General features: G+C 34.2%; 1 protein-coding gene across 3 annotated transcripts in view; it reads left to right on the plus strand.

The window, feature by feature from the left end:
• Positions 1–1,050: 1,050 nt before the first annotated feature.
• Positions 1,051–23,791, plus strand: part of mfge8b (milk fat globule EGF and factor V/VIII domain containing b) — a 54,728-nt gene continuing 31,987 nt past the window's right edge. For 2 of the 3 annotated variants that reach the window (XR_012399903.1, XM_005163016.6), the window contains exons 1-3: positions 1,051–1,215; positions 19,388–19,513; positions 20,877–21,008. Coding sequence is in view for 2 of the 3 variants with exons in the window: in XM_005163016.6 (XP_005163073.2) it covers positions 1,134–1,215; positions 19,388–19,513; positions 20,877–21,008 (340 nt within the window). In the remaining variant the exon portion in view is untranslated. 3 annotated transcript variants of the gene reach the window in all.

Consider the following 23,791-nt stretch of genomic DNA (forward strand, 5'->3'; position numbering starts at 1 on the left):
GTAATTATTACGCAAAGTGTGCGTAAGGTGCCCTTTTAAAAGTTCTCAAGAGTAGTGAGTATTACCATGTGAACAGCTGATGCAATTTGTGCAGGCATGTGTAAATTTAACATTCTGTAATGAAAAGGTCATTTAACCATGTTTTAGTGTCATCATACAGTAAACATCCTAAATCTTTTCATCAGTGTCTAAACAATCTCAGATTTAGTTCATGTAAAAAATTTGGACATTTTTAATGCTTCCAAACACTTTGCTGCTTTTATAAAGTGCCTATGTCTTTAGGTTGTTACTCTATGTGTGATTTGATTGGATGGGAATCACAGGACTGATTTTTCTAGCCAATTCCCATAAACAAGAATAAAGTAGAGTTGTGACTGCAGGTTGAAGGAAAATAATGGAGCAAAAGTACCGATACAACACTAAAAATGTACTCAAGGGAAAATAAAAGTACACATGTTTAATACTAGTGAATTACAATCCATGAGAAAAAAAATACTCAATTACAGTAGTTTGAATATTTGTAATTTGTTACTTTACACCACTGCCCATTATCTAGTTATTTTTAAGTTTCTTTCTTTCTTTCTTTCTTTCTTTCTTTCTTTCTTTCTTTCTTTCTTTCTTTCTTTCCTTTTTCGTTATTCGCATGTGTATATATAAATAGCCCTAATGGTTATTTTTCGTGATTTGGGCTAGCCTTTCAATAACCATTTGTTACCATTTGTAATAAGTTAATTAATTTCACAATAATTGTTTTCACAGGTCTACAACGGCTTAAGGTTAAGCAAATATTTGCCGCTTTTCGCTAGACTCCACCTTTAAACATGGGAAAATGCCTGAACCCACCAAATGTTTTCCCGTTCTGTAAACCAGCCGAGCTGTTTTGTTTACACTATCAAGTCAATCTAGCAGCACACCGTTATTCACACTAATAACAACCCGAGAGAGGCGTGGCCAGAGGCGGGGCTGTATTTAAAAGCAGCACGTAATTGGCTGGAAGCAGAGATACACGTGGGAGCGCACATATTGTCCCTCTCGCCTCTAATCTTGCCTGTAGTCATAACGGCGAAACGGAATCACACCGAACGACTCTTGAGACCCACGAGAAGTTCATTGAAGAACTACATTTCGACACAATGAGAACTTTATCACGCTTGTTTGCTAGTTTCCCACTTCTTGCGGCATGTTTTCTGGCTGTTTCTGTCTCCACCGCGAGCGGTGAGTGTTTTTGTTTTCGTCTGTTTTTGAGGGCTGTAGACACAGCATGGCAAACTACGTTACAATTATAAACAAAGCGAGTTTAAGTCGCTTCTTGTTTAATTTAAGGTTATTTATTTAAATGGTCAACATACCAAACAGCGTATTTCATTAATATATTTACCTTATATATGCAGAGTTTCTAGTTTCATACATTTGGCAATGAATGAATGGTTTCTAGTGTACATTCCTACGCTATCGTATTGTAAACAAGTCTTGGCACATTATGTAAAGTCCTTGCAGACATCTTGTTGATGTCTCTCAAAATGTATATTATTCGTGTCTGTACTTGCGTTTATTGCTTTGGGCTGTATTTCTTTGTCCTTTTGTTACACTTTTGTGTACAAAACATCATGTCCTGATTTTAATCCATTACCAATGACCCACAGGCTTGATACTTTTATAGCTGCGTGGTCAGATGTGGGAGAGCATTGAGCTTTAATTTCATGCATTGCCAACTCTTGTGTTAAAGAGAAAATCCAGAAAATAACTTATTTTCTTAAACAAAGCATTTGAGAATATATTTAACCATAATATATAGCTTTGGTCCTCATAAAATTCAAGTAAATGACACTTTGACAGTCAAAAAAATCATATACAGGAACACTAAAATAGGCCCCTCTTTATATGAAGCCGAATTAACTACTATGTACTTACATATAAACTAATAATTTGTTACAATGCACATATTATGTACATTTATGTTTTTACATTGTGTTACATATTTAATGAATTGTCTGCTTGTTATTACATCTGTAGTTAATTTCTGTTTTTACATGTATAAAAACACTTAACCCACTTACTTGTACTATCGAAACATCCCTAACCTTACCCATATTTCACCTCAATAGCAAAATAAGTATCATAATATACAAAATGACCACAATAAGTACAGTAAATGCCACTTATAAAAATAAATTTGGACCAATCCCAGTACATCCTGATGACATTGATTGTATGCGATTTAATATTGTTTTCTATTAATTCACAGCAAATGCTTCTGAGCACATTCACAACAATCTGGTGCATATCCTAAATGTAAATAATGTCTAGTTTATTGCACAGACTGACTGTTTTGCTTGAAAATACAGCAATGCTATCACGATTCACATATATTAGTTTTGTTTTGTCTGTATATGTTCATAATGACTCTCAAAACTGCTGGATTTCATTTTATAAATCACCAAAGACTACAGCTTCAGTAATGATATATTTTAACATAGCACTGAAAAATGAGTCATTTGGATAGCCAGAAGGATGGTTAACATTAAAAATGACCTATTATAAATTGTTTGGTAATGTCTAGAGTTGAATTGTTTTAATTTGTACTATGAAATTGGCACAAATATTAATTTTTGGTCCATCCGGAAGTTGTTCTCTGTTTAAGAGCACACATCACTATCTGTTGTTGAGCCTCAGGCCGAGATCTGGCTCCACTCTGTAGGTGTGGCTCAAGTGACCAAATCACTGAGTCACTTCCCTTGAATGTGACCACTTTAATATGCTGCGTAGGCCAGGACACTTCCTGCCACTAATGACCAGTGCTGCACGACAGGTTTGAGCAAACTTTGGCAAATTCATCCTGTTTCCCGTAGCGTTGACTGCTTTTTGATTGGTTTGTGGTTGTGCTCCAGAGAGTTTTCCATGTCAGAGCATTTTCTGTGGAGTTTCCACCTCCTTCATCTTCCTTGTTCACACTTCAAGTGATGAAATTGGCACTGAGGGATGTTTAGATGGAGTTAAACAAACAGTTCAAACAGGGACTTTGTTCATCGTTTACTTATTTTAATGTATTTTCAAAGTCTGTGATTTTTCTTCATGCAAGTCAAAAGGGAGATGTTCAGCAGAATGTTCATGCTGCTATTTTCTATTTAATTAAAGTTAATGGTGGTGGCTAGAATAATTAAACACTATAAAATTGTATGACATGTATACTGTATACTTTTTTTTAATAATATTATATTATAAGCAAAAATACTTTTTATAATCCTAAATTCAACATTAAAGAATTACCACATTTTGTCATTTATTAATAGAAAGTTATCTAGATGAATGTCTGAAATCATATTTACTTTTGCATGTTTAAATATGCCATTATGTCAAATTTGATGTCAAAGATGCCAATCATTATTTGTACTAACTGGTCCATAACAAGTCATAAAATTGGAATATTTGCATATTGAAATAAACTTATTTGCTTACTCCCTGGGCCATTTATATCGAAGTTGATATTTAGCCGCACCATATTAGTGTTTTGTAACATCTAGTTTTTATGAGGTGCAGTGATGGACTGGCCATAGGGAGCACCATGACATTTCCCGGTGGTCTGATGGTCTATCTTGCCTGCCACCATGATTCTGGCCTGCTGTCCCAGCCCTGATGAGGTGGGTTAGCCCAACGCTCAAGCCCTAACTTGGAGGACCAGGATATACATTATGGATAATTTAGCTTACCCAATTCACCTACAGCACATGTCTTTGGACTGCGGGGGAAACCGGAGCACCCAGAGGAAACCCACATGAATACGATGAGAACATGCAAACTCCACACAGAAATGCCAACTGAGCCCTCAAACCAGCGACCTTCTTGCTGTGAGGCGACAGTGCTACCCACTGCTCCACCATGTCCCCTTATTTAAATAATACAACGTCTTAACATTCAATGTTTTTTATATTGTAAATGAAACACAACCTTTGACAGTTTTACAAAATTATTTCATTTCAGTTTTTCTACTTCAAAATTTGTTTAGTTTCGTTTCGTTCAGATTTCATTGCAATTATTTTCTTTAGCAATTTATAAGCAAAAAATGTAATGCCTGCTTTTATCACTGCTTTAATAAGACATATTATTTTGACATCTGCAAACAAATGCAAAATAACAGTCTGCCTAAATTCATGCCGACAATGACCAACATGAGAGTAGGCATGGGCCGGAGTAAGATTCTGATGGTATGATAACTAACCATGGATAAAGATATCACGATTTCGCCGTATAACGCTATTGTGATACTGCTGTAAAACAAGTTCTTTTTAACTGTCTGGTTAAAAAGGCGATGCAGTGGCGCAGTAGGTAGTGCTGTCGCTTCACAGCAAGAAGGTCGCTGGTTCAAGCCTCGGCTGTGTCAGTTGGTGTTTCTGTGTGGATTTTGCATGTTCTCCCTGCGTTCGCGTGGGTTTCCTCTGGGTGCTCGTTTCCCACACAGTCCAAAGACATGCGGTACAGGTGAATTGGGTTGGCTAAATTGTCCGTGGTGTACGAGTGTGTGTGTGAATAAGTGTGTGTGGATGTTTCCCAGAGGTGGGTTGAGGCTGGAAGTAAAAACGTGCGGGATAAGTTGGCGGTTCATTCTGCTGTGGTGACCCCAGATTAATAAAGGGACTAAGCAGAAAATAAAATAAATGAATGAATGGTTAAAAAAAACTATTTTCCCCACCATTAAATACAATATATTTTATTTTAGGAAACATTTATAATATTTTGGAACAGTAAACATGTCAGGCTAAATTGTTAAATCATTGACTTCTGCTCACTCCATTTGTTTCAAAAACACAGATTTCTTAACAACACAGTTAAAAACATATAAAAAAAACCTTACATATACTTTAGACACAATATAAACAGAAAATTCTAACAGATTTAAAACCTTGACTTTTCTAAGCCACTGTAAATCTTAAAAATGGTTATCGTCCCATGCCTACTTGACTGTGTAAATCATGTCAATCTCAAAAAGTTGACTGAACTATTTGTCTCAATTATCGAACTGAGAAATTAAACTACTGCAGCTGCATTCTCAAGCATTTTATCAGATCTACCTACATGAGCAAAAACTGCTTAAAATCAGCAAATACTGATTCCTTTCAATAGAGAAAAGCACAACACAGGCCTCTCAGGTCAGCTGACGAAGAGTACGCTAATTATAGCGACCACACAGCCTCCCGCTTTTCACTCGCTCTCTTTTGTGAGAATGTGTTTGCGAGCCGCTAAAAATGCTGTCGTGTGGCCCGTGCCATCTGGCAGCAGGGTCTTCCCCTCCAGCGATGGGCTCATTTGGCCTGACGAAACCGCTTCTAATAGCAGTCCAATGAGATCTGCTTCTCCTGTGATTAAATTTCAATAAGCCCTAATCAATGTTTCATTCATAGGCAGCTCAACATGGCATTTCTCATGATTTTGCTTCATCTTAGTTTCATGCTCCATTTTCCAATCTGCTGCACTAAATTTTTAAAAGCACATCCATCACTTTTCGAGAAAGTTTTTGGTTACTAGATTTTGCACAAGTATGCTTCGCTGCTTGCACGATTAATGTGGATTTTGTATATATGTGGCTTGAGCATGTCAAAATATTGTGGCTTTGCATTATAGCATTTCCAAGTAGGATTATTATAAGCCTATTTGCGTTGCCTTAGAGAAAGGCTGTTTTCTTTGTACGTCAGAGTGTATTTTTAGTCTTTGTGGGTTATTTTTAAGAACAGATGGCTGTGTTGTTTTGTAGAAATGCCTGTAGATTATAGAAATATCACCTGAAGATGCAGACTCACTGACCGTTTACTTTCAGTTTAGTTTACTTCTGGTCAGAGTACAGTGTGTTTCTTGTGTGCTTTTGATTGGTCATTAAGAAGTTCATAATGTTTCCTTCAATGTATCAAGCTGTTCTAGGAGTATTTGTATTTTTTATGTGGGATTTAGTGGCGTGGGTACATGAGGTTTGGAACACCGTGTTCCTCAGTGCTTCTTGATGGCATCTTAAATGATGTGTGAATGGCTGCATAACTGAGAAAGCGCTGAATAGTAACACGCACAAACACAAGCGCATATACACACCAGTAATCATGTGGAGGTACAAATCCAGGACACCTTTAGTGTATAGTGTGAAGTTCCTATGTTGTAACAAGCACTTCTAAATATACATGATAGTTGTAACACAGCTCAGTACTTAGACAGAGTTCATCTATTTTTAACTAGTAAATAGTTTCTGTAACAAGATATGGATGTTCTATGCTGATTTTATCAACGCCAAGACTCGGGGGCATGGTATTAATTTTAAAAACACCTTATTATTATTTACTTGAATATATTTATTAATGCTATTTAATTGGTTTAATTATATATATATATATATGTATATGTGTGTGTGTGTGTATGTGTGTGTATATGTGTGTGTGTATGTATGTATATATATATATATATATATATATATATATATATATATATATATATATATATATATATATATATATGTATATGTATATATATATATATGTGTGTATGTGTATGTGTGTATATATATATATATATATATATATATATATATGTGTGTGTGTGTGTGTGTGTGTGTGTGTGTGTGTGTGTATATATGTATGTATATATATGTATATATATGTATATATTTATGTATGCGTGTGTGTGTGTGTATATATGTATATATATATATGTATGTATGTGTGTGTGTGTGTGTGTATATATGTATATATATATGTCCTATATATACGTGAGAACAGCAGGCGCGAATGGCACTCGCAAGAAAAATTTGAGATCTTAAAAAAAAGTGTACGCAGTGGCCTCTGGTGGATTTGCAAAAACAAAAACTGCAAAAAAACGTAGCTCTTGGGAAGTATTTTGCTCTCTTTAGAAATCTATAGGGATACGTAATCAGAATGAGCCTGGGTTGAGTACAGTGCAACTAAATCTACTTATTCTATTCTGAAAGACTAGGGCTGCATGTGGAGAAATCTAACATTAGTGTTCAGGGTAAATAAGCGATTAATAAAAATAATTCAATAAAATTGATTCATTAAAGATACAAACGGTTCAATTTCGAATGCCTGAATGCTTTAAAAATAACTATAAAGTGACAGCCTTAAACAACCTCTATCAATCAATGCTAATTATAAGATCTTCAGCATCTTGTGAGCTGATGTAAATGTTAGTTAAATGAGTACCTTCAGTCATTTTCATGTCCTAGATCAAACTATAGGATACAGCTTTTAGGTGTTCTTGCGTTTGCATGCAGTCACATGCACGTGTGCGGTGTTTTGGTTGTTCTTCAGTCTGTTGTTTTTGTTTTGCACCTGTTACTAATACGACAGTCAAGAGCTCTTTTGTTGGCCAAGTATGTGTGTGCCTGTGTGTGTGATCCGCTCAGCAGATTGTTGCTGAATGACTCCTCAATCTGATGATGACTCATTTCCAAAGCCCTTCCCAACTTTTAACCGTTAATACTTCTGATATAATTACTGCACTCTTGAGATTTTTGATCAGGTTGGGTTTCTTTTTGAAGTGAGTCACTCGAGTGACGTCTCCGATACTTGAAATGAGAGAGCGAGTGGTTTTATGGTTTTGAACCCTTCTGTTATTTTCAGTTTTGAACTGTTCATTTTGGTTATAGTTAAAATGAGTAGGGATTTTTTGGCAGGCCATAATCATAATAGTCGCACATCAAATGTGTTTGTATTTGGAGTGTTTGCTTCAAAATGGTCTGAAATGTAATGCTGATGGGTGTCACTTCTATGCCTTCAAGCTAACTTGCAGAAAGATTGATCACCTAAGATCATAATAATTCGAACACCCACAAAGTCTAATTAAATGACAATCAATCTTCTTACAATTAAACTTTTGAGTACGTAAAATGACTTTATACATTTATATTCTGTATTCACTCTGCTGCTGAAATAGATAGAGCAGTTGTCATTAAGTTATTTTTTTCTGGATTAAGTCTTACTTGTTTTATTTCAGCTAGAAGCTTAAATTTAGGATTAAAATTATTAGCTCCTTTAAGCTATGTTTTTTTTCCCGATAGTTTAAAGAACAAACCATTGTTATACAATAACTTGCCTAAGTAATTACCCAAACCTGCCTAGTGTCACTTTAAGCTGTATAAAAGTATCTAGTCAAATATTATTCATTGTCATCATGGCAAAGATAAAATAAATCAGTTATTAAAATGAGTTATTAAAACTATAATGTTCAAAAATGTGTTGAAAAAAATCTTTTCTTCGTTAAACAGAAATTTAACTGGAAGAAAAAAACCGGGGGGCTAATAATTCTGACTTCAACATTTTTACAATTTATAAAAAAATGAATCACTTTCTAGCCATTGGATATTAGGCATGGACATATATATTGCGATCGTTTTCAGAAGTATTAAATCGCTTTGTAAACGTTTATTATTACCATTTCATGGGTCTCCCCATTCAGTTGAATAGAGCGCTTGGACCCGAAAGCCAATTCGCGTGACGTCACACTTAACAAACGGATAGCACACAGATCCACTACCATCATTGTGTCACCACGCTATCCACGTTTCCTCTGAAATTTCATGTAATTTTGGGTGTGTCATTTTTACTTTTTTAGATTTAACTGCAGTTTTACTTTCATTCAGGAACATTTCATTCATAACCCCCTGGACAAATGAGACATTATTTGTACGAGGGAAGGAAGAGTGTTGGTGGAAGAGTGTTGTTTTAATGGAATTTCATAGCGCACACCATATGAAAAAAATAAACTCTGCATTTTGCTGCGTATATGTCTGTGACTTTACTGACTTGATAAGTGCCGAGAATAGTGTCAAACAGCCGTGTGCATATGAAATATCCTGTGGCAAAAAAAGTGTGGCAAAAATCCTACACATGACGGTAATAGTTTGATTAATGTGTTTACATGTCTGTACACTTCAATAATGCGACTAAAATCTGCGTACTCCACATCGGATTTCTGTTTAGTTCGGTTACTATCTTAATCACATTAAATAATCAAAAATTGCTGTTTACATTGTAGACTCTTTATCAGAGTATTGTTTTAATTGCATTAAAATCTAATTATTGGTGTCTATGCAACGTGCTAAGTAACAATGTTATAAATGGCAGCTTTTAAACTCTGGGTGTCCGCGGTGTCTTAAAGTATTAAACGTTGATAAATCAATTATGAGAAAATTAAGGCCCTTAAAATGTGTGGACATGTAACATGGTGGTGGGTGAGGAGATTCTCCCTATGTGTAAAGCGCTTTAAGTGTCCAGGAAATAATATACGCTATATAAATGTAAGGAATTATTATTATTATTATTATTAATAAACAAACAAAAAAATCTGAACTGCAAAATATAAACTCATTTTATCATTGGCAGAAACAGTCTTCCATATTTAAAAGATTCATTCAAAAATACTTATGGCCCAGTGATCAAGCAAGTCAATTAAAGAGTTATATATTAACAAAGTAATAAATAATAAAGTTATAAAGTTTTCTATTAAAAATTAAATCAATGTATTTTGGATGTTAAATAGACTGCAAAACCTAACATCTGACTACCTTTATATAATAATAAAAATCGAATCCTTATTTTTACCCAGACTCATGCATGTCTGCTGCAAAATGTTCATTTTTGGATGTTGTATTATTTCAAGCTCACACACATCTCCAATATCAGCGCAGTCACAGTGATATGTTGTTTTTTAATATGCTTTTACACCATATTTTGGACTGGGTCAACAGCACATTGGTTATTATTACTCATATTCTGAGCTGAGCTTGTTCTTTTTTTTAGAGTCACAGTTCAGTTTCACTGTAGTCTGGCTGAGCTCAATGGCTTTGCTTTGTCCCCGTTTGCTTGTCTTTACACGTTTGACTCTGAGAAAAGCCATGTGATGATATACTGTACTATAGTGCCTAAAGCCATCTCTCTAAAAGCCTGTAGGGAATAATCCGCTCTGAGGTTTTGCTGATCAAAAGGCCAGCTCAGCTGATGTGGCGCTGATCAGATGTTTCTGCTCTGTGTTCAGCTGATGTGTTCAGTTCTGTCTGATGGACTTCCAGAACAGATTTAGGCACGGTTTCTCTGACAGTTCAAATGGGTTAAGTTTAGCTGCTATGTTAGCTGAGACATCATGGTGTTTGCTGACATGAGTTATTGTCTGTTTGCATAAATATAGCATAACGCAGGGACAGTTTGAAGGAATTGTTCACTCAAATAAATGTTTAGTTGTTTCAGTTCTAATTTTTTTTATTTTTTTTTTTATTTTATCATGCCATATTAAAAATAAATGTTGATTGTAGTTTTTAATTAAAAGTTAAATAATAAATAGTGAAGATAAGAATTTAAGTTGTCATATAACTAAACAAATCATTAATCAATATATAAAATGAATTAAAAGAGAAATTTATTTAACTTGTGTTATTACAAATAATAATATCTTAATTAGTTTTAACATTTTAAACACTAAAATACTTTTAAAGTAAATTTTCTAATTATTTTCAAAATGGTGATGGTCATTAATGTGCTATATATAACACTACCCTGTGTGAAAGCCTTTATTAAAATATTACTTAACTTTGGCTTATCACACCTGAGTTCAATTTATCTAGCAACACCCAGTCCTGATTACTGCCACACCAGTTTGCAGTCAAGAATTCACTTATATAGGACCTGCTAGACAGAGTGAAGTAGACCAAAAGATCCTCAAAAGCCAGAAATCATGCTGTGTTCCAAATAAATTTAAAAACAAACAAGCAAGAAAATAATCGACATCTACCAGTCTAGTACAGGATATAAAAAGTTAAAAAGCCATTTCTAAAGCTTTGGGATTGCAACGAACCACAACAAGAATCATTATCTACAAATGGCAAAAACATGGAACAGTGGAGAACCTTGTCAGGAGTGCTGTGTACCAAAATATCCTGAAGAACAATGCCTGGCCATCTGATCTCAACCTGAAACATTCGGCAACATGACAATGATCCGAAGTACACCAGCATGTCCACTTTTGAGTGGATGAAGCCCTTTGATGGCCTGATCAAAGTCCTGATCTGAATCCGATTGAGATGCTGTGGTGTGACCTTGAACCACCAATGTGGCTGAGTTATGACAATTCTGCAAAGATGAATGAACAAAAGCAGGCTCATTGCAAGTTATCGAAAAGGCTTGATTGCAATTGTTGCTGCTAAGCGTGGCTCAACCAGTTATTATGTTTAAGGGGCAAGCACTTTTTCTTGCAGCACTAGTTAGTTTTGTATTTTGTTTTCCCTTAATAATAAAAATCTTTATTTAAAAACTGCATGAGAGACTTGTGTTCTCTCTAACTAGTATTTACTTTTAATGGTGATCTAGAACATTAAAGTGTGACAAACATACAAAAATGTATATGTATTAATTATAATCAAATACATTTAAAAGAAATGAGAAAAAAGTTTAAAGTACACTTCATAAATTAATTTTAAGTTTATGTAATCAAAAAGAAAAAAAAAACATTGTTTGAGCATGTTTTATTGGTAGTTATTTGTTATTCATTTAATTTAATTAATTCCACTGAACAATGTGGACATGTGAGTCATGTGAGTAAACAATTTTGATAACTATTCCTGTTAGAGGGTTTGCCCCCCAAAACATTTTCTCGAAAAGCACCAAACCAGTTTCATAGTTCCATTTTTATGAAAACAAAAGCAGAAGTGTAACTCCCATTAATCCACAATGAACTACTTTCACTTCCCATCAACTTTATCTTAACCATCGGCAAAAAAAAACATGACTGAAAGCTTCTGCTGTCCTTATAGTTTCTGATCCCAGAGGAGCTTTCAGTGTTTATCAGTGCCGGATGAGTTGATCTGAGCTGCTAAACAGTTTATTCCTGCCACATTATATCAAAGAAATTCTGCAAATTCCAACAGGAGAAAAAAAAAACGATTTCAGGATCCAAAAATTGCTTTCATTTAGAAGAGCGAAGGGAATTGTGATTTCAGCCTTCTGGTACAGCGTGAAAAGAAGGATGCATTCCTTTCCAAAGATAAACATGGCAGTCGTTTGGGTAAGAAAACCTTGTGTTTATGCAGGCCAAGGTTTTATCGTTCTGACCCTGAGCTTGAAGGCCGTTGCCTTTTGTCACAATTAGAGGAGCCTGTTTGCCAAATGATGTCTTGGCGCCAAATGACTACATACAGTTGAAATCTGCTGCTGAAACTTGGGCTAATTATCATTTGGAGAGCTGTTCACCTCAAATAAACTCCGCTGAGTGTCTTGGTTGTTGTATTTTGGACAGGCTCCAGACGAGGGCACAACGATGTGCAGGAAGTATCTCACAGAGGTATCATTTACACTGAGTTGTGGGCAACCAGCCCTCAATGTGGAGAGCATAACACCACAATTTTAAGGCCTTAATAAAATTATTCTTTAAAGATTTGTTATGCTATGCAATTTTTTTTTGGTGCATATGGTGTTTTACTTGCTTACCCTCATGTTATTATGTTGGCTTGAGAAAGCCAACATACTGTAATGCTACTTAAACTTATTCTTATTATTATTATTATGTTGGCTTGAGAAAGCCAACATACTGTAATGCTACTTAAACTTATTCTTATTATTATTATTCTTATTATTATTATTCCGGCTTCTGACCAAAAAAAAGCAATCGCTTCTCCTCCCAGGGCTTAGATGCTACAAGCCCCAAATTTGGTCAAAAGCTGTCTATTGCTCATGAGATGGTTGCTGTATGTCCTCATCCTGATAAGATTTGTAGTTTTTGAATTAAAAATTTTTTAATTAAAAAATTGTATCGAGTATTTGGGGCATATAAAAAAGTATACAATCCTCAAATTTGGCCAAAAGATGTGTTTGAAATTACTGATAATTATCATATTTATTTGGTGTAATAATAAATAACAGTTTTCCTATAAATATTTTTTTTATATTAAATTTGTAAAATTCAGACTCAAAGCGTGTCAGAGTGTCCACGAGATGGCGCCAGAAGACTATTTTTGAGCCCTTTGTAATTTAGTACTGGCCCTTTAAGAGGCGGGGATATCCGTGCTGACTGTTTTGAATCTACAGAAATTCGGGCTCATTTCAGACGTGCTTGTTACAACATTTGAAGCTGAAATTGCGACCATTTTGGTCGCATATGCGCCTGAAAATTAATCTATGCGACCTCATAACATATTTGGGCGCATTAGTGCGACTGCAGATGGTTGTAGTGCGACCTGTTTTGATTTTTTGTAAAAACGTGCTGAATCGCTCTTCCCTGCCGCTATATTGGTTCATATTAGCTGTCAATCACTCAAGGTATTCCGCTGTCAGATGACAGGGAAGGAGCTTTTATGACCACGGGAAATGCAAACGGCTGAAGAGTAAAAACTTAAAGCACACAGGTTTGCAAACCCCACCTAAAATTGAGGTGTAGATGAGAGAGATCGTGACACGTCACGTGGTGAATAATGATCCACCAGCTGAGATCACTGAAACTGCGGCTCATAACAAAGACCAGTATTGCGCCGATGGTTAGTGCAAGAATCCTGCTCTGCCTGCTCATAAATTGGGTCGGCTGACTCGCCAGCTTTTCCACAAACACAGAAAAATGAAGATCATCTCAGACTGAACCTTTAAATTGACAAACTGAAACCAAAACTTTTAAAGAGTGATAGAAGTGAGACTTTACTTTCTTTCTTTTGTCTATTCTTTTTTGAGGTGTATATTATTTTTTTATTTATTTACTGATGACTGCTTTGCAGCTTTCATCATTGAATTGAATGATTTATTATAATCTTTTGTTTGTTTTGTAGCAGAAATATTATTTAATAAATTGACATGCATATAAAAACAGCAGTACAAAATCAATATTTCTTACTGCAATGCTTCATTTTTGTTTGATGCAAACTATACAATTATTTTATATAAAGTAACAGACATTTTATAGCAGATAACCTACATTCATGCACATTCAAGGCAGTATCATAATGAGAAATGGAATTCATTGTTACTATTATTGTCATTTTCATCATCACTAATATTCTATGGCCTAATTATTAGACATTCATTTTAGAATTATTGCACACAAATATCAATGTCTTCGCAACATTAGTTAGATAGTTGTTTCTGGTTTTTGTCAGTCCTATTGATGTTGTTTTAAAATACAATAAATCCCTTAAAAAGCAATTTGCAGCGGTGCTCATTCATTTTTGGTGGGTGCTCCTAAATTTTTTCTGGTGCTCCTAAATTTATTTTGGTGCCCCTGAATATTTGAAGTTGGGAGCACCGGTGCTACCAAGTAAAAAAGTTAATTTCGAGCCCTGTATATATATATATATATATATACACATACACACACACACATTTATGGTTAGGGTTATAAGGATTATTTTTTATCCCCCTTTTATGTTGGCAAAAACATAAGTTTACTTCAGATATTTCTTTCAAAACAGAATATTCTGTACCGCAAAAGAGCCTTCTCCTCACTTGTGATAATGACAATGAAAGCCAAGCTTTTGGCCTATGCTGTACCAAAAAAAAAAATAAAATCACCCAGGTGATGACAATTAAATATTACGATTATAACATTGTGTTAGTGGCCAGTGGGGTGAAACAACGTCATTGGTCAGAATTAACCACGTGATGAAGATGGCCTAATATTGTATTTAATGCGATTTTCTTCCTGTAAACTGTATATAACTATATAACTATAACTATATATATATCGCTGCAAATTACTGTAAATTGACTGTACTCTTTATTAACTGCAAAACTGATAAGACTGATTAAATAAAAGACAAATTAACTAAATGTATGTGCTATTGTTTCATTAGTATTTTAATTTAATATTTTTCTTCATATGATATTTATTATAATGTAATTTTGTTCAGATTATAATATATACTATAAATACTAACTATACTATAGTGATCTGCATTAAACAACCTGAACAAATCAGTCCTCTCTCTCTCTCTCGATTTGATCAAAAATGTAAATGAGGCCTTCCGATTAACAGTCCAGTGGACCCTAGCAACAGCCTAGAAACCACTCAGAACACCCTAGCAACTACCTAGGAATGCCTTAGCAACATCTTAGCAACCGCCTAGCAACCACTTCTCAACCGCTGTGCTTCCTGCCAACTGCCTTCGAGTCCCCGGCGCAGTCACGTTGGCTTTCTCAAGCCAACATCAAAGTTCGTCAACGAACTTTAGGTTCTAGTTATTATTCTTATTATTATTCCGGCTTCTGACCAAAAAAAAGCAATCGCTTCTCCTCCCAGGGCTTAGATGCTACAAGCCCCAAATTTGGTCAAAAGCTGTCTACTGCCCATGAGATGGTTGCTGTATGTCCTCATGCCGATAAGATTTGTAGTTTTTGAATTAAAAATTTTTTGAATTAAAAAATTGTAAATATTACAATCGAGTATTTGGGGCATATAAAAAAGTATACAATCCTCAAATTTGGCCAAAAGATGTGCTTTAAATTGAAGATAATTATCATATTTATTTGGTGTAATTATAAATAACAGTTTTCCTATAAATATTTTTTTTATATTAAATTTGTTAATTTCAAACCTAAAGCTTGTCAGAGTGTCCACGAGATGGCGCCAGAAGACTATTTTTGAGCCCTTTGGAATTGAGTTTACTATACCTTTGTACCTTTTAGAATTTCTTTCCATTCGGTCCGGTCGGACCTGAATGTCTTTATACCGTTGTAATCACGTGTAAATTCTAACAAAGACAATGTTTGCACTTTTTAATTCACATTATATTTATTGTGCAAAAATAAAACATCCAAACAGCATCATAACCAATAAAAACACACAGCAAAGAAAATGTATTTTAAAATAGTGAATATATATATATATATATATATATACATACAATGTATGAAGATTTTTTATATCCCCTTAATATGCTCTGCTGTTGCTGCATCAATTTCTCTCTGTAACATCTGGATTGCAATTTACACTGCAATGTTCACAATTTATTATTATGGGGGGGGGAAATCCAAACAGTATTATAATGTTTTAAAGCAAAAATGTTAAGAACAATTATTTACAAACAGGTAAAATAAAGTGTGTGTATATACATATATATACATACAATTGAAGTCAGAATTATTAGCTCCCCTGTTTATTTTTTCCCCAATTTCTGTTTAATGGAGGGAAGATTGTTTCAGCACATTTCTAAGCATAATAGTTTTAATAACTCATTTCTAATAGCTTCTTTATTTTATCTTTGCCATGATGACAGTAAATAATATTTGACTTGATATTTTTCAAGACACTTCTATACAGCTTAAAGTCACATTTAAAGGCTTAACTAGGTTAATAAGGTTAACTAGGCAGGTTAGGGTAATTAGGCAAGTTATTGTATAACGATGGTTTGTTCTGTAGACTATCAAAAAAAAATTGCTTAAAGGGGCAAATAATTGTGTCCCAAAAATAGTTTTTAAATAATTAATAACTGCTTTTATTCTAGCCGAAATAAAACAAATAAGACTTTCTCAAGAAGAAAAAATATTATCAGACATACAGTGAAAATTTCCTTGCTCTGTTAAACATAATTTGGGAAATATTTAAAAAAGGAAAAAAAAATCAAAAGGGGGTTAATAATTCTGACTTCAACTGTATATATGTATGTATATATATATATACATACATATATACATATATACATATATAACACATACACACATTTATGGTTAGGGTTATAAGGATTATTTCTTAATCCCCCTTTTATGTTAGCAAAAACATAAGTTTACTTCAGATATTTCTTTCAAAACAATATTCTGTGCCGCAAAGAGCCTTCTCCTCACTTGTGATAATGACAATGAAAGCCAAGCTTTTGGCCTATGCTGTACCAAAAAAAAAAAAAAAATCACCCAGGTGATGACAACTAAATATTACGATTATAACATTGTGTAAGTGGCCAGTGGGGTGGAACAACGTCATTGGTCAGAATTAACCACGTGATGAAGACGTCCTATAATATTGTATTTAATGCGATTTTCTTCCTGTAAACTGTATATAACTATATAACTATAACTATATATAAAATGCTGCAAATTACTGTAAATTGACTGTACTCTATATTAACTGCAAAAATTATAAGACTGATTAAATAAAAGACAAATTAACTAAATGCATGTGCTATTGTTTCATTAGTATTTTAATTTAATATTTTTCTTTATATGATATTTATTATAATGTAATTTTGTTCAGATTATAATATATACTATAAATACTAACTATACTATAGTGATCTGCATTAAACAACCTGAACAAATCAGTTCTCTCTCTCTCTCTCTCTCTCTCTCTCTCTCTCTCTCTCTCTCTCTCGATTTGATCAAAAATGTAAATGAGGCCTTCCGATTAACAGTCCAGTGGACCCTAGCAACAGCCTAGAAACCACTCAGAACACCCTAGCAACTACCTAGGAATGCCTTAGCTACACCTTAGCAACCGCCTAGCAACCACTTATCAACCGCTGTGCTTCCTGCCAACTGCCTTTGAGTCCCCGGCGCAGTCACGTTGGCTTTCTCAAGCCAACATCAAAGTTTGTCTACGAACTTTAGGTTCTAGTTTTAATATTATTGAGTTGTATTATATAAAGTTTGTTCTATTTATATTATGATTTCTTTATTCTCCTCTCATTCCAAATAATAAAATAAATTGAAAGCAAATCTTTTCACAGTATTTGACATTTAGTTTTCATTGTCAGGGTCAGAAAAATGAATATCATGATTTATCAATGTTGGTTATCAGCGTACAAATACAAGTTATGAGTGAGCTATCACTTATCGGTATTGGCCAAGATGTCCCTAAAAATCCCTACATGTCAGATGTAAATGATTTTGGGAAAGGAAAGATGTAGTTGTTTTGTATTTTGTTTTTGCAATAGTACAAAAAATGTGTTTATCAGCCGATAAATCAGTTATCAGCATCCAATTATAGCAATATTATCTGTTATCACCAATAGATATCAACTACCAGTTAGTTTTGAAAAGAAAAGATGTACATGTGTTAGATTTTTATTTTTGTAAAATGACTATACATTTATTAATCAGCCAATATATCGGTTATCTGCATCAAATTATAGCAATATTATCGGTTATCGGGCCTAGATATCAGCTACCAATTAATTTTGAAAAGGAAAGATGTACGTGTTGTTTTTTTTGTAGAAAGACTTTAAAATGTATTTATCAGCCGATATATCGGCTTTTGGCATTCAATTATAGCTATATTATTGGTTATAAGCCCTAGTTATCAGCTACCAATTAATTTCAAAAAGAAAAGATATACGTGTGTTGTATTTAATTGTTTTGTAGAAAGACTTTACATGTATTTATCAGTCGATATATCGGCTATTGACATCCAATTATAGCAACATTATTGGTTATTAGCCCTAGATATCAGCTATTAGTTAATTTCAAAGAGGAATAATTTACATGTTTTATTTAATTTGTTGTAAAAAGTACAAATAAATGTATTTATTAGCATTTATATCGTTATTGACTCTCAAAATATCGAAATACATTTTTTATATCGGGCCAAAGTTTCTATGTTGGTGAATCTAGGGAAGAGTTTTTCTAATATTGGCTCATCGCAGTGTCTTGTCATGCAAAGCATAATCTAGCTTTCACACTCTGCAGTAATTTATCAGTTGCATAATTATAGCTGGTTTAGTAAATCTTCTCACCAGCTTCACGCTGTATGAAGAAATTCTCCCATGTCCTTCAGAGCTAATGTGTTCCAGATAAGACACTTGTGGATTTGCCTACTGCATTTTTGAATTTGACTTTTTAAACCCTCACTCTGCCTCCACATTGCTCACAATAATGAATTGTTGGTGCATTATAGTGTACTGTGTCTTTAAAACCCAGGTACTTTTTTGTTTATTTATTTTATCGTTTAAATGTTTTAATATTGTTTTTATTATTTTTACATACTTTATGCCCTTTAATATTTTGATTGTAAACTCTCCTTTTTATTTCCATTATTGATTTTATAATAAGATTACCACAAAACTATTTTGCTATAGACAACAAGGACTTTAATGCACAACGAAACTTAAGGCCCCGTCAGCAATTTGGCCAATGTCCATCATGTCCAACCCTAATAAAAACATGACCAAACTGTGAACCCAATGTTTTTACTTCCTTTTTTAAAAAAAACAGAAACATCCACTCACAAAATTCTGAAATTAAACCGAATTAAACCCAAATTGAGCTTGTTTATGATTTTTTTTTGTCATTCTTAAATTAATTTTGCATGAACAAAAACAAAAGTTTAAGCAAGCTAATGAGTCTTTTGATGTTTATTAAACAAGACCAATTGAGTTGCAATGGAATAATACAATAACACTGGGTGTAATCTCAAATTCTCTGCCTTTGTCTTTTCTCAGCCGACTTCTGCAAAGTAAATGTGTGTTTGAATGGAGGTACCTGTGTGTCTGGAGCAGAAAAAGATTCCTACATCTGCATTTGTGCTGACGGCTTCACTGGAAACACCTGCAACGAGACTCAGATTGGTAACAGTCTTATATTTAAAACAGACTACTGTAAGAATGGGCAATTGTGTTCCAATTTTCTGACAATTTCTCTATTTAACATACAATATTTTCTGGTATTTATAGCAATAATGATATCAATGATGATAATTCATGTGTATCCAATTAGATATATAAAATCCTGCATTTTTAGAGAGAATTATTATTTTTAGCGAATTATTATCTAGAAATATTATCTTTATCGAGTTTTATGAACACACATGTAATGTATTATCTGTTTTAATCATACTGATATAAACATATAGAGAGCATCATAACAGTTGAATCTAAAGTTAAGCTTGGAGGGCTGGTGAAGCCATGAGAATCATAGGGAAAAGGGAATACCGATTCTTACAATCTCTCAATGAGCCATAAGTTTGGGACAAAGACATTAAAATATTAGCTGACCTCTCGCACAGTTTATTTTGCGAGTAACTGCCTTTCGGTCGACAATACAGGTTGCATTTGTGCAGATACAGTTTACCTTTATTTTACATTAATTAGATTTTTTAATATGTAATATTTGTGTTGATGATTGAATGATTGTGTTTATTTGTGTTTTTTAAGTCTGATTTTGTTCAGTGTATGCAAATGTGGGCTTAGAGTCCAAGACAAATTTTCCCATTGGGGACAATAAAGTGTAAACAAACAAACAAAACAGCAATAAAGACGTCGAGCAGTAGCTGTTTCTTAAAAGAAATTAAAAGAAGTTTAAAACACTTATTACACAGCTCTCTGAATAACTTGACTCTGATTGGTCAATCAGAACATTTTAAGGAGTTTTGAGGTAGATTAATCTAATAACATAGGTTCATTCGGGTACTATGAATTATTACGACTGTTAGTGAATACGTTTATGTATATATTTATCTGTCACACCACTGTTATTGACTGTTTTGCACCTTTTTATGACTAAATAATATTATTATTATTAATAAGAAGTCATTCAATTTAAGAAAGTATTTTTCTTTCTGTAAGCTTTAATTTTATAAAAGGTTAGTAAATTATTACAGCATGGATCTTTGAAGTTTTAGAAAAATAAGTATATTTATAATGCAATGTTAATCAATATATCCCTTATTGAAATTAGTATGATTTTTTTTTCTGATTTATGCGATATTAAACTACACCTGGTTGTTATTTCAAACACTCAACTGATGAAACGAAGTAAACTTGGATTAAAAGTATGCCAGCAAAATGTTTTTGTAAACAGGCTGCAAAACTGTATCGCACGCTTTTAAGTTCCAGATTGTAGGCTTTTTCCTCTTGCCCATCTCTTCAGTACAGTTATTCCAGCAATTTATCCACTAAGGCAAGTCATTTCTCATCTAATTTTTTCTCCCAGGCCCCTGCAACCCAAACCCCTGTAAAAATGATGGCGTGTGCGAGATCATCTCCAACTCTCGACGAGGAGACGTTTTCAGCGAATACATCTGCAAGTGTCCAGTGGGCTTCGAGGGAATCCACTGTCAAAACAGTGAGTCCTTAATTCCAGACTGTTAGATGTGTTTCATGCCAAATGAGCATAACGGGTGTCTGTAATCACCATTGAGAATTATCCAACGTGAAAATCAAATCTAAAGGCACTTTTTGTACTTACTATTACGATAACCCCATCCACTTTAAGCAATATTAAACTGTAGTGGAAATGCAAAGTGATCTAGGCAAAACCAAACCTAACCATACCATAATGTGGCTTCATAAATCACATTAATAATACAAATTGTTTAGGCATGAATATTGTAATTTCAAATGCATAAAATGCTCACTGCATGTTAAAAAATAAATAAGTCAGTTAAGTTCAATAAGTATTGAAAGATTAGCATTTCAAAATAATAGTCCCCTTGATTTTCAGCGTTCGATTCTTGGTTAAACAGGGTCAGGCATTTCTGTGTGGAGTTTGCATGTTTTCCCCGTGTTCGCGTGGGTTTTCTTTTGGGTGCTTCAGTTTCCCCTACAAGTCCAAAGACATGCGCTACAGGTCAATTGAATAAGCTAAATTGTTCGTAGTGTATGTGTGTGAATGAGAGTGTATGGGTGTTTCCCAGTGATGGGTTGCAGCTGCACGGGCAGCCCATGTGTAAAACATATGCTGGATGAATTGGCAATTCATTCCGCTATGGTGACCCCTGATTAATAATGGGACTAAGCCGAAAAGAAAATGAATGAAAGTAAGAGGGGTTGAAGCTTTGCAATACTAGAATTTCTTGTGTTAGTTTGCCTCTTTTACAATGAATTGTTTGTTGTATTGCTCATTTGTATGTAAATTAAAATTATTGGATAAATTTTGGCAAGTATCGGCAAAATAGAATTGCACATGGTAATTAAAGGTGCAGTAGGTGATCTGCCAAAGCCACATCTCCTGAAAAACGAACGCGCACCTTTAAAATGACAGTAGATAACCCACTAGATCATGATATTCGCCAGTTAGAAACATTTATTATACTTTATAATGCTACAATTCCCAACGAAAAACTGTATTATATTGAGCACGTTTTCAGTTGTGTAGTTAGCAAGCAAGACTTGTCATAATGTGCAATATTTCATGCATGCAAGGATCACTGCTCTCACTCTCTCACACTTTGTCCTAAAGCAACTACTGTATGCTTTGTGGTTGGCCATCGGGGTGCAGGAATCACACTTATTACTAAGCCATACTTGCATGCTATTTCAGAGCGAATTTTTAAACAAGCGCATCACAGGTTGTCATTGTTCAAAAATGAAATAATGTGCATTTAGAATTAACTTCACTTCAGTAAAGCAGGCTAGGTGAAATAGCGCTATTTACTGATGTTTTGTTGTTAAACTAAATAAAATTAAATTATTGAGGCTGAAAAGGTCCCTTATGAAACTGAAAATAGATACATCAATCTTTTGCTGAAAGATTTTAGTGGCTGAACAACACTTCTGTGCATATAACCCAGGGGTCACCAACCCTGTTCCTGGAGAGCTACCTTCCTGCAGAATTCAGTCCCAACCCTGATCAAACACACCTGAACCAATTAATAGTACCTAAAGCAGCACTTGATAATTACAAACAGGTGTGTTTGGTCAGGGTTGCAACTAAAATCTGCAGGAAGGTAGCTCTCCAGGAACAGGGTTGGTGACCCCTGATATAACCCATTCGTAAAGCAATAAAATCTACATAGGCTTTGCTTGACTAAAATAGTTTTAAAACAAAACATTACCTGTCTAAGAGAAATACTTCAGCCATGGTGTCGTCCTTCCTCCAGCATGCAAAACTAACTCCAATATTGATTCAGGATTTTAAAAAGTTTTGATTCAGCATTTGTTTTTACCAATGTGACTCTCTGTCTCCTGTGCACATGAATGCGGTGCATGTGCACACGCTAATGGCAGATCTGCATGAACGGTTGCAGATGTACAAATCTACAGTTGTTGACAGACAGTTTCGGCTATATATATCAGAATTATGGAAATTGTCAGCCCAACACATTTTAATTGGATGATTTTTAGTCTTATGCCTTAGAATATAAAAATACATATAAATACATTTAGATCATTTACTTTAATCATTAGTATTGGAATGTGAAGAGACTTTCCACCTGCACAACCAAAATCTACTTCTTTGCGACGTTTTAAATAAGTGCCTTTTTTATTTCCTACAAACTTTAATCACTTGAAATCACAAGTTATAACCCCGCTTTTTTTAAAATCTGCAATGGAAGACTACCGCATCACATGCAGCTGTTCTCTTTAGAAATGTGTGACTAATTATTTCACCAAGCACTCTGGTCTATGTCAATCCCAGAAGCTCTCAGGATGTAATGAGGGCAGATGGCCGAACTTCCGCTATGTTAACAGATGCATCTGTTAAGACGGCAGAAAAGCGCTTCAGTCTCTGCTGTCATCTGTCTTTGGCTGAGGGGTGAACAGACCTACAGCCCTCAGCACAAAACATAACAAAAAAACAAAACAAAACGGCCAAGTCATGTCTGCATGGCTGCTCACACAGACCCACAGTTTAGTTAAATAACATTTGTGTGATACTAAAATGTACTTTTATTTGTTTATTTAATCAGCATGACCTGCATTAGCAACCAAATTTACTCCTAATTATGAAATGCAAGTAGGTTAGCTGTTATGCTGTTGATTGAAAGTGGCTAAAAAGGTGGGCTTTCAAGGAGGGGCATTGGTGATGAATTAAATTTAGTTTTTTGTTATAGTTAAAATCTTCTATTTTAATGTTGGCAATTTAGTTTTTTTGTCATTTTGTTTTTTAAAATGTTTATTACTTTT

Source organism: Danio rerio, chromosome 25, assembly GCF_049306965.1.
Source record: "Danio rerio strain Tuebingen ecotype United States chromosome 25, GRCz12tu, whole genome shotgun sequence".
Taxonomy (NCBI): Eukaryota; Metazoa; Chordata; class Actinopteri; order Cypriniformes; family Danionidae; genus Danio; species Danio rerio.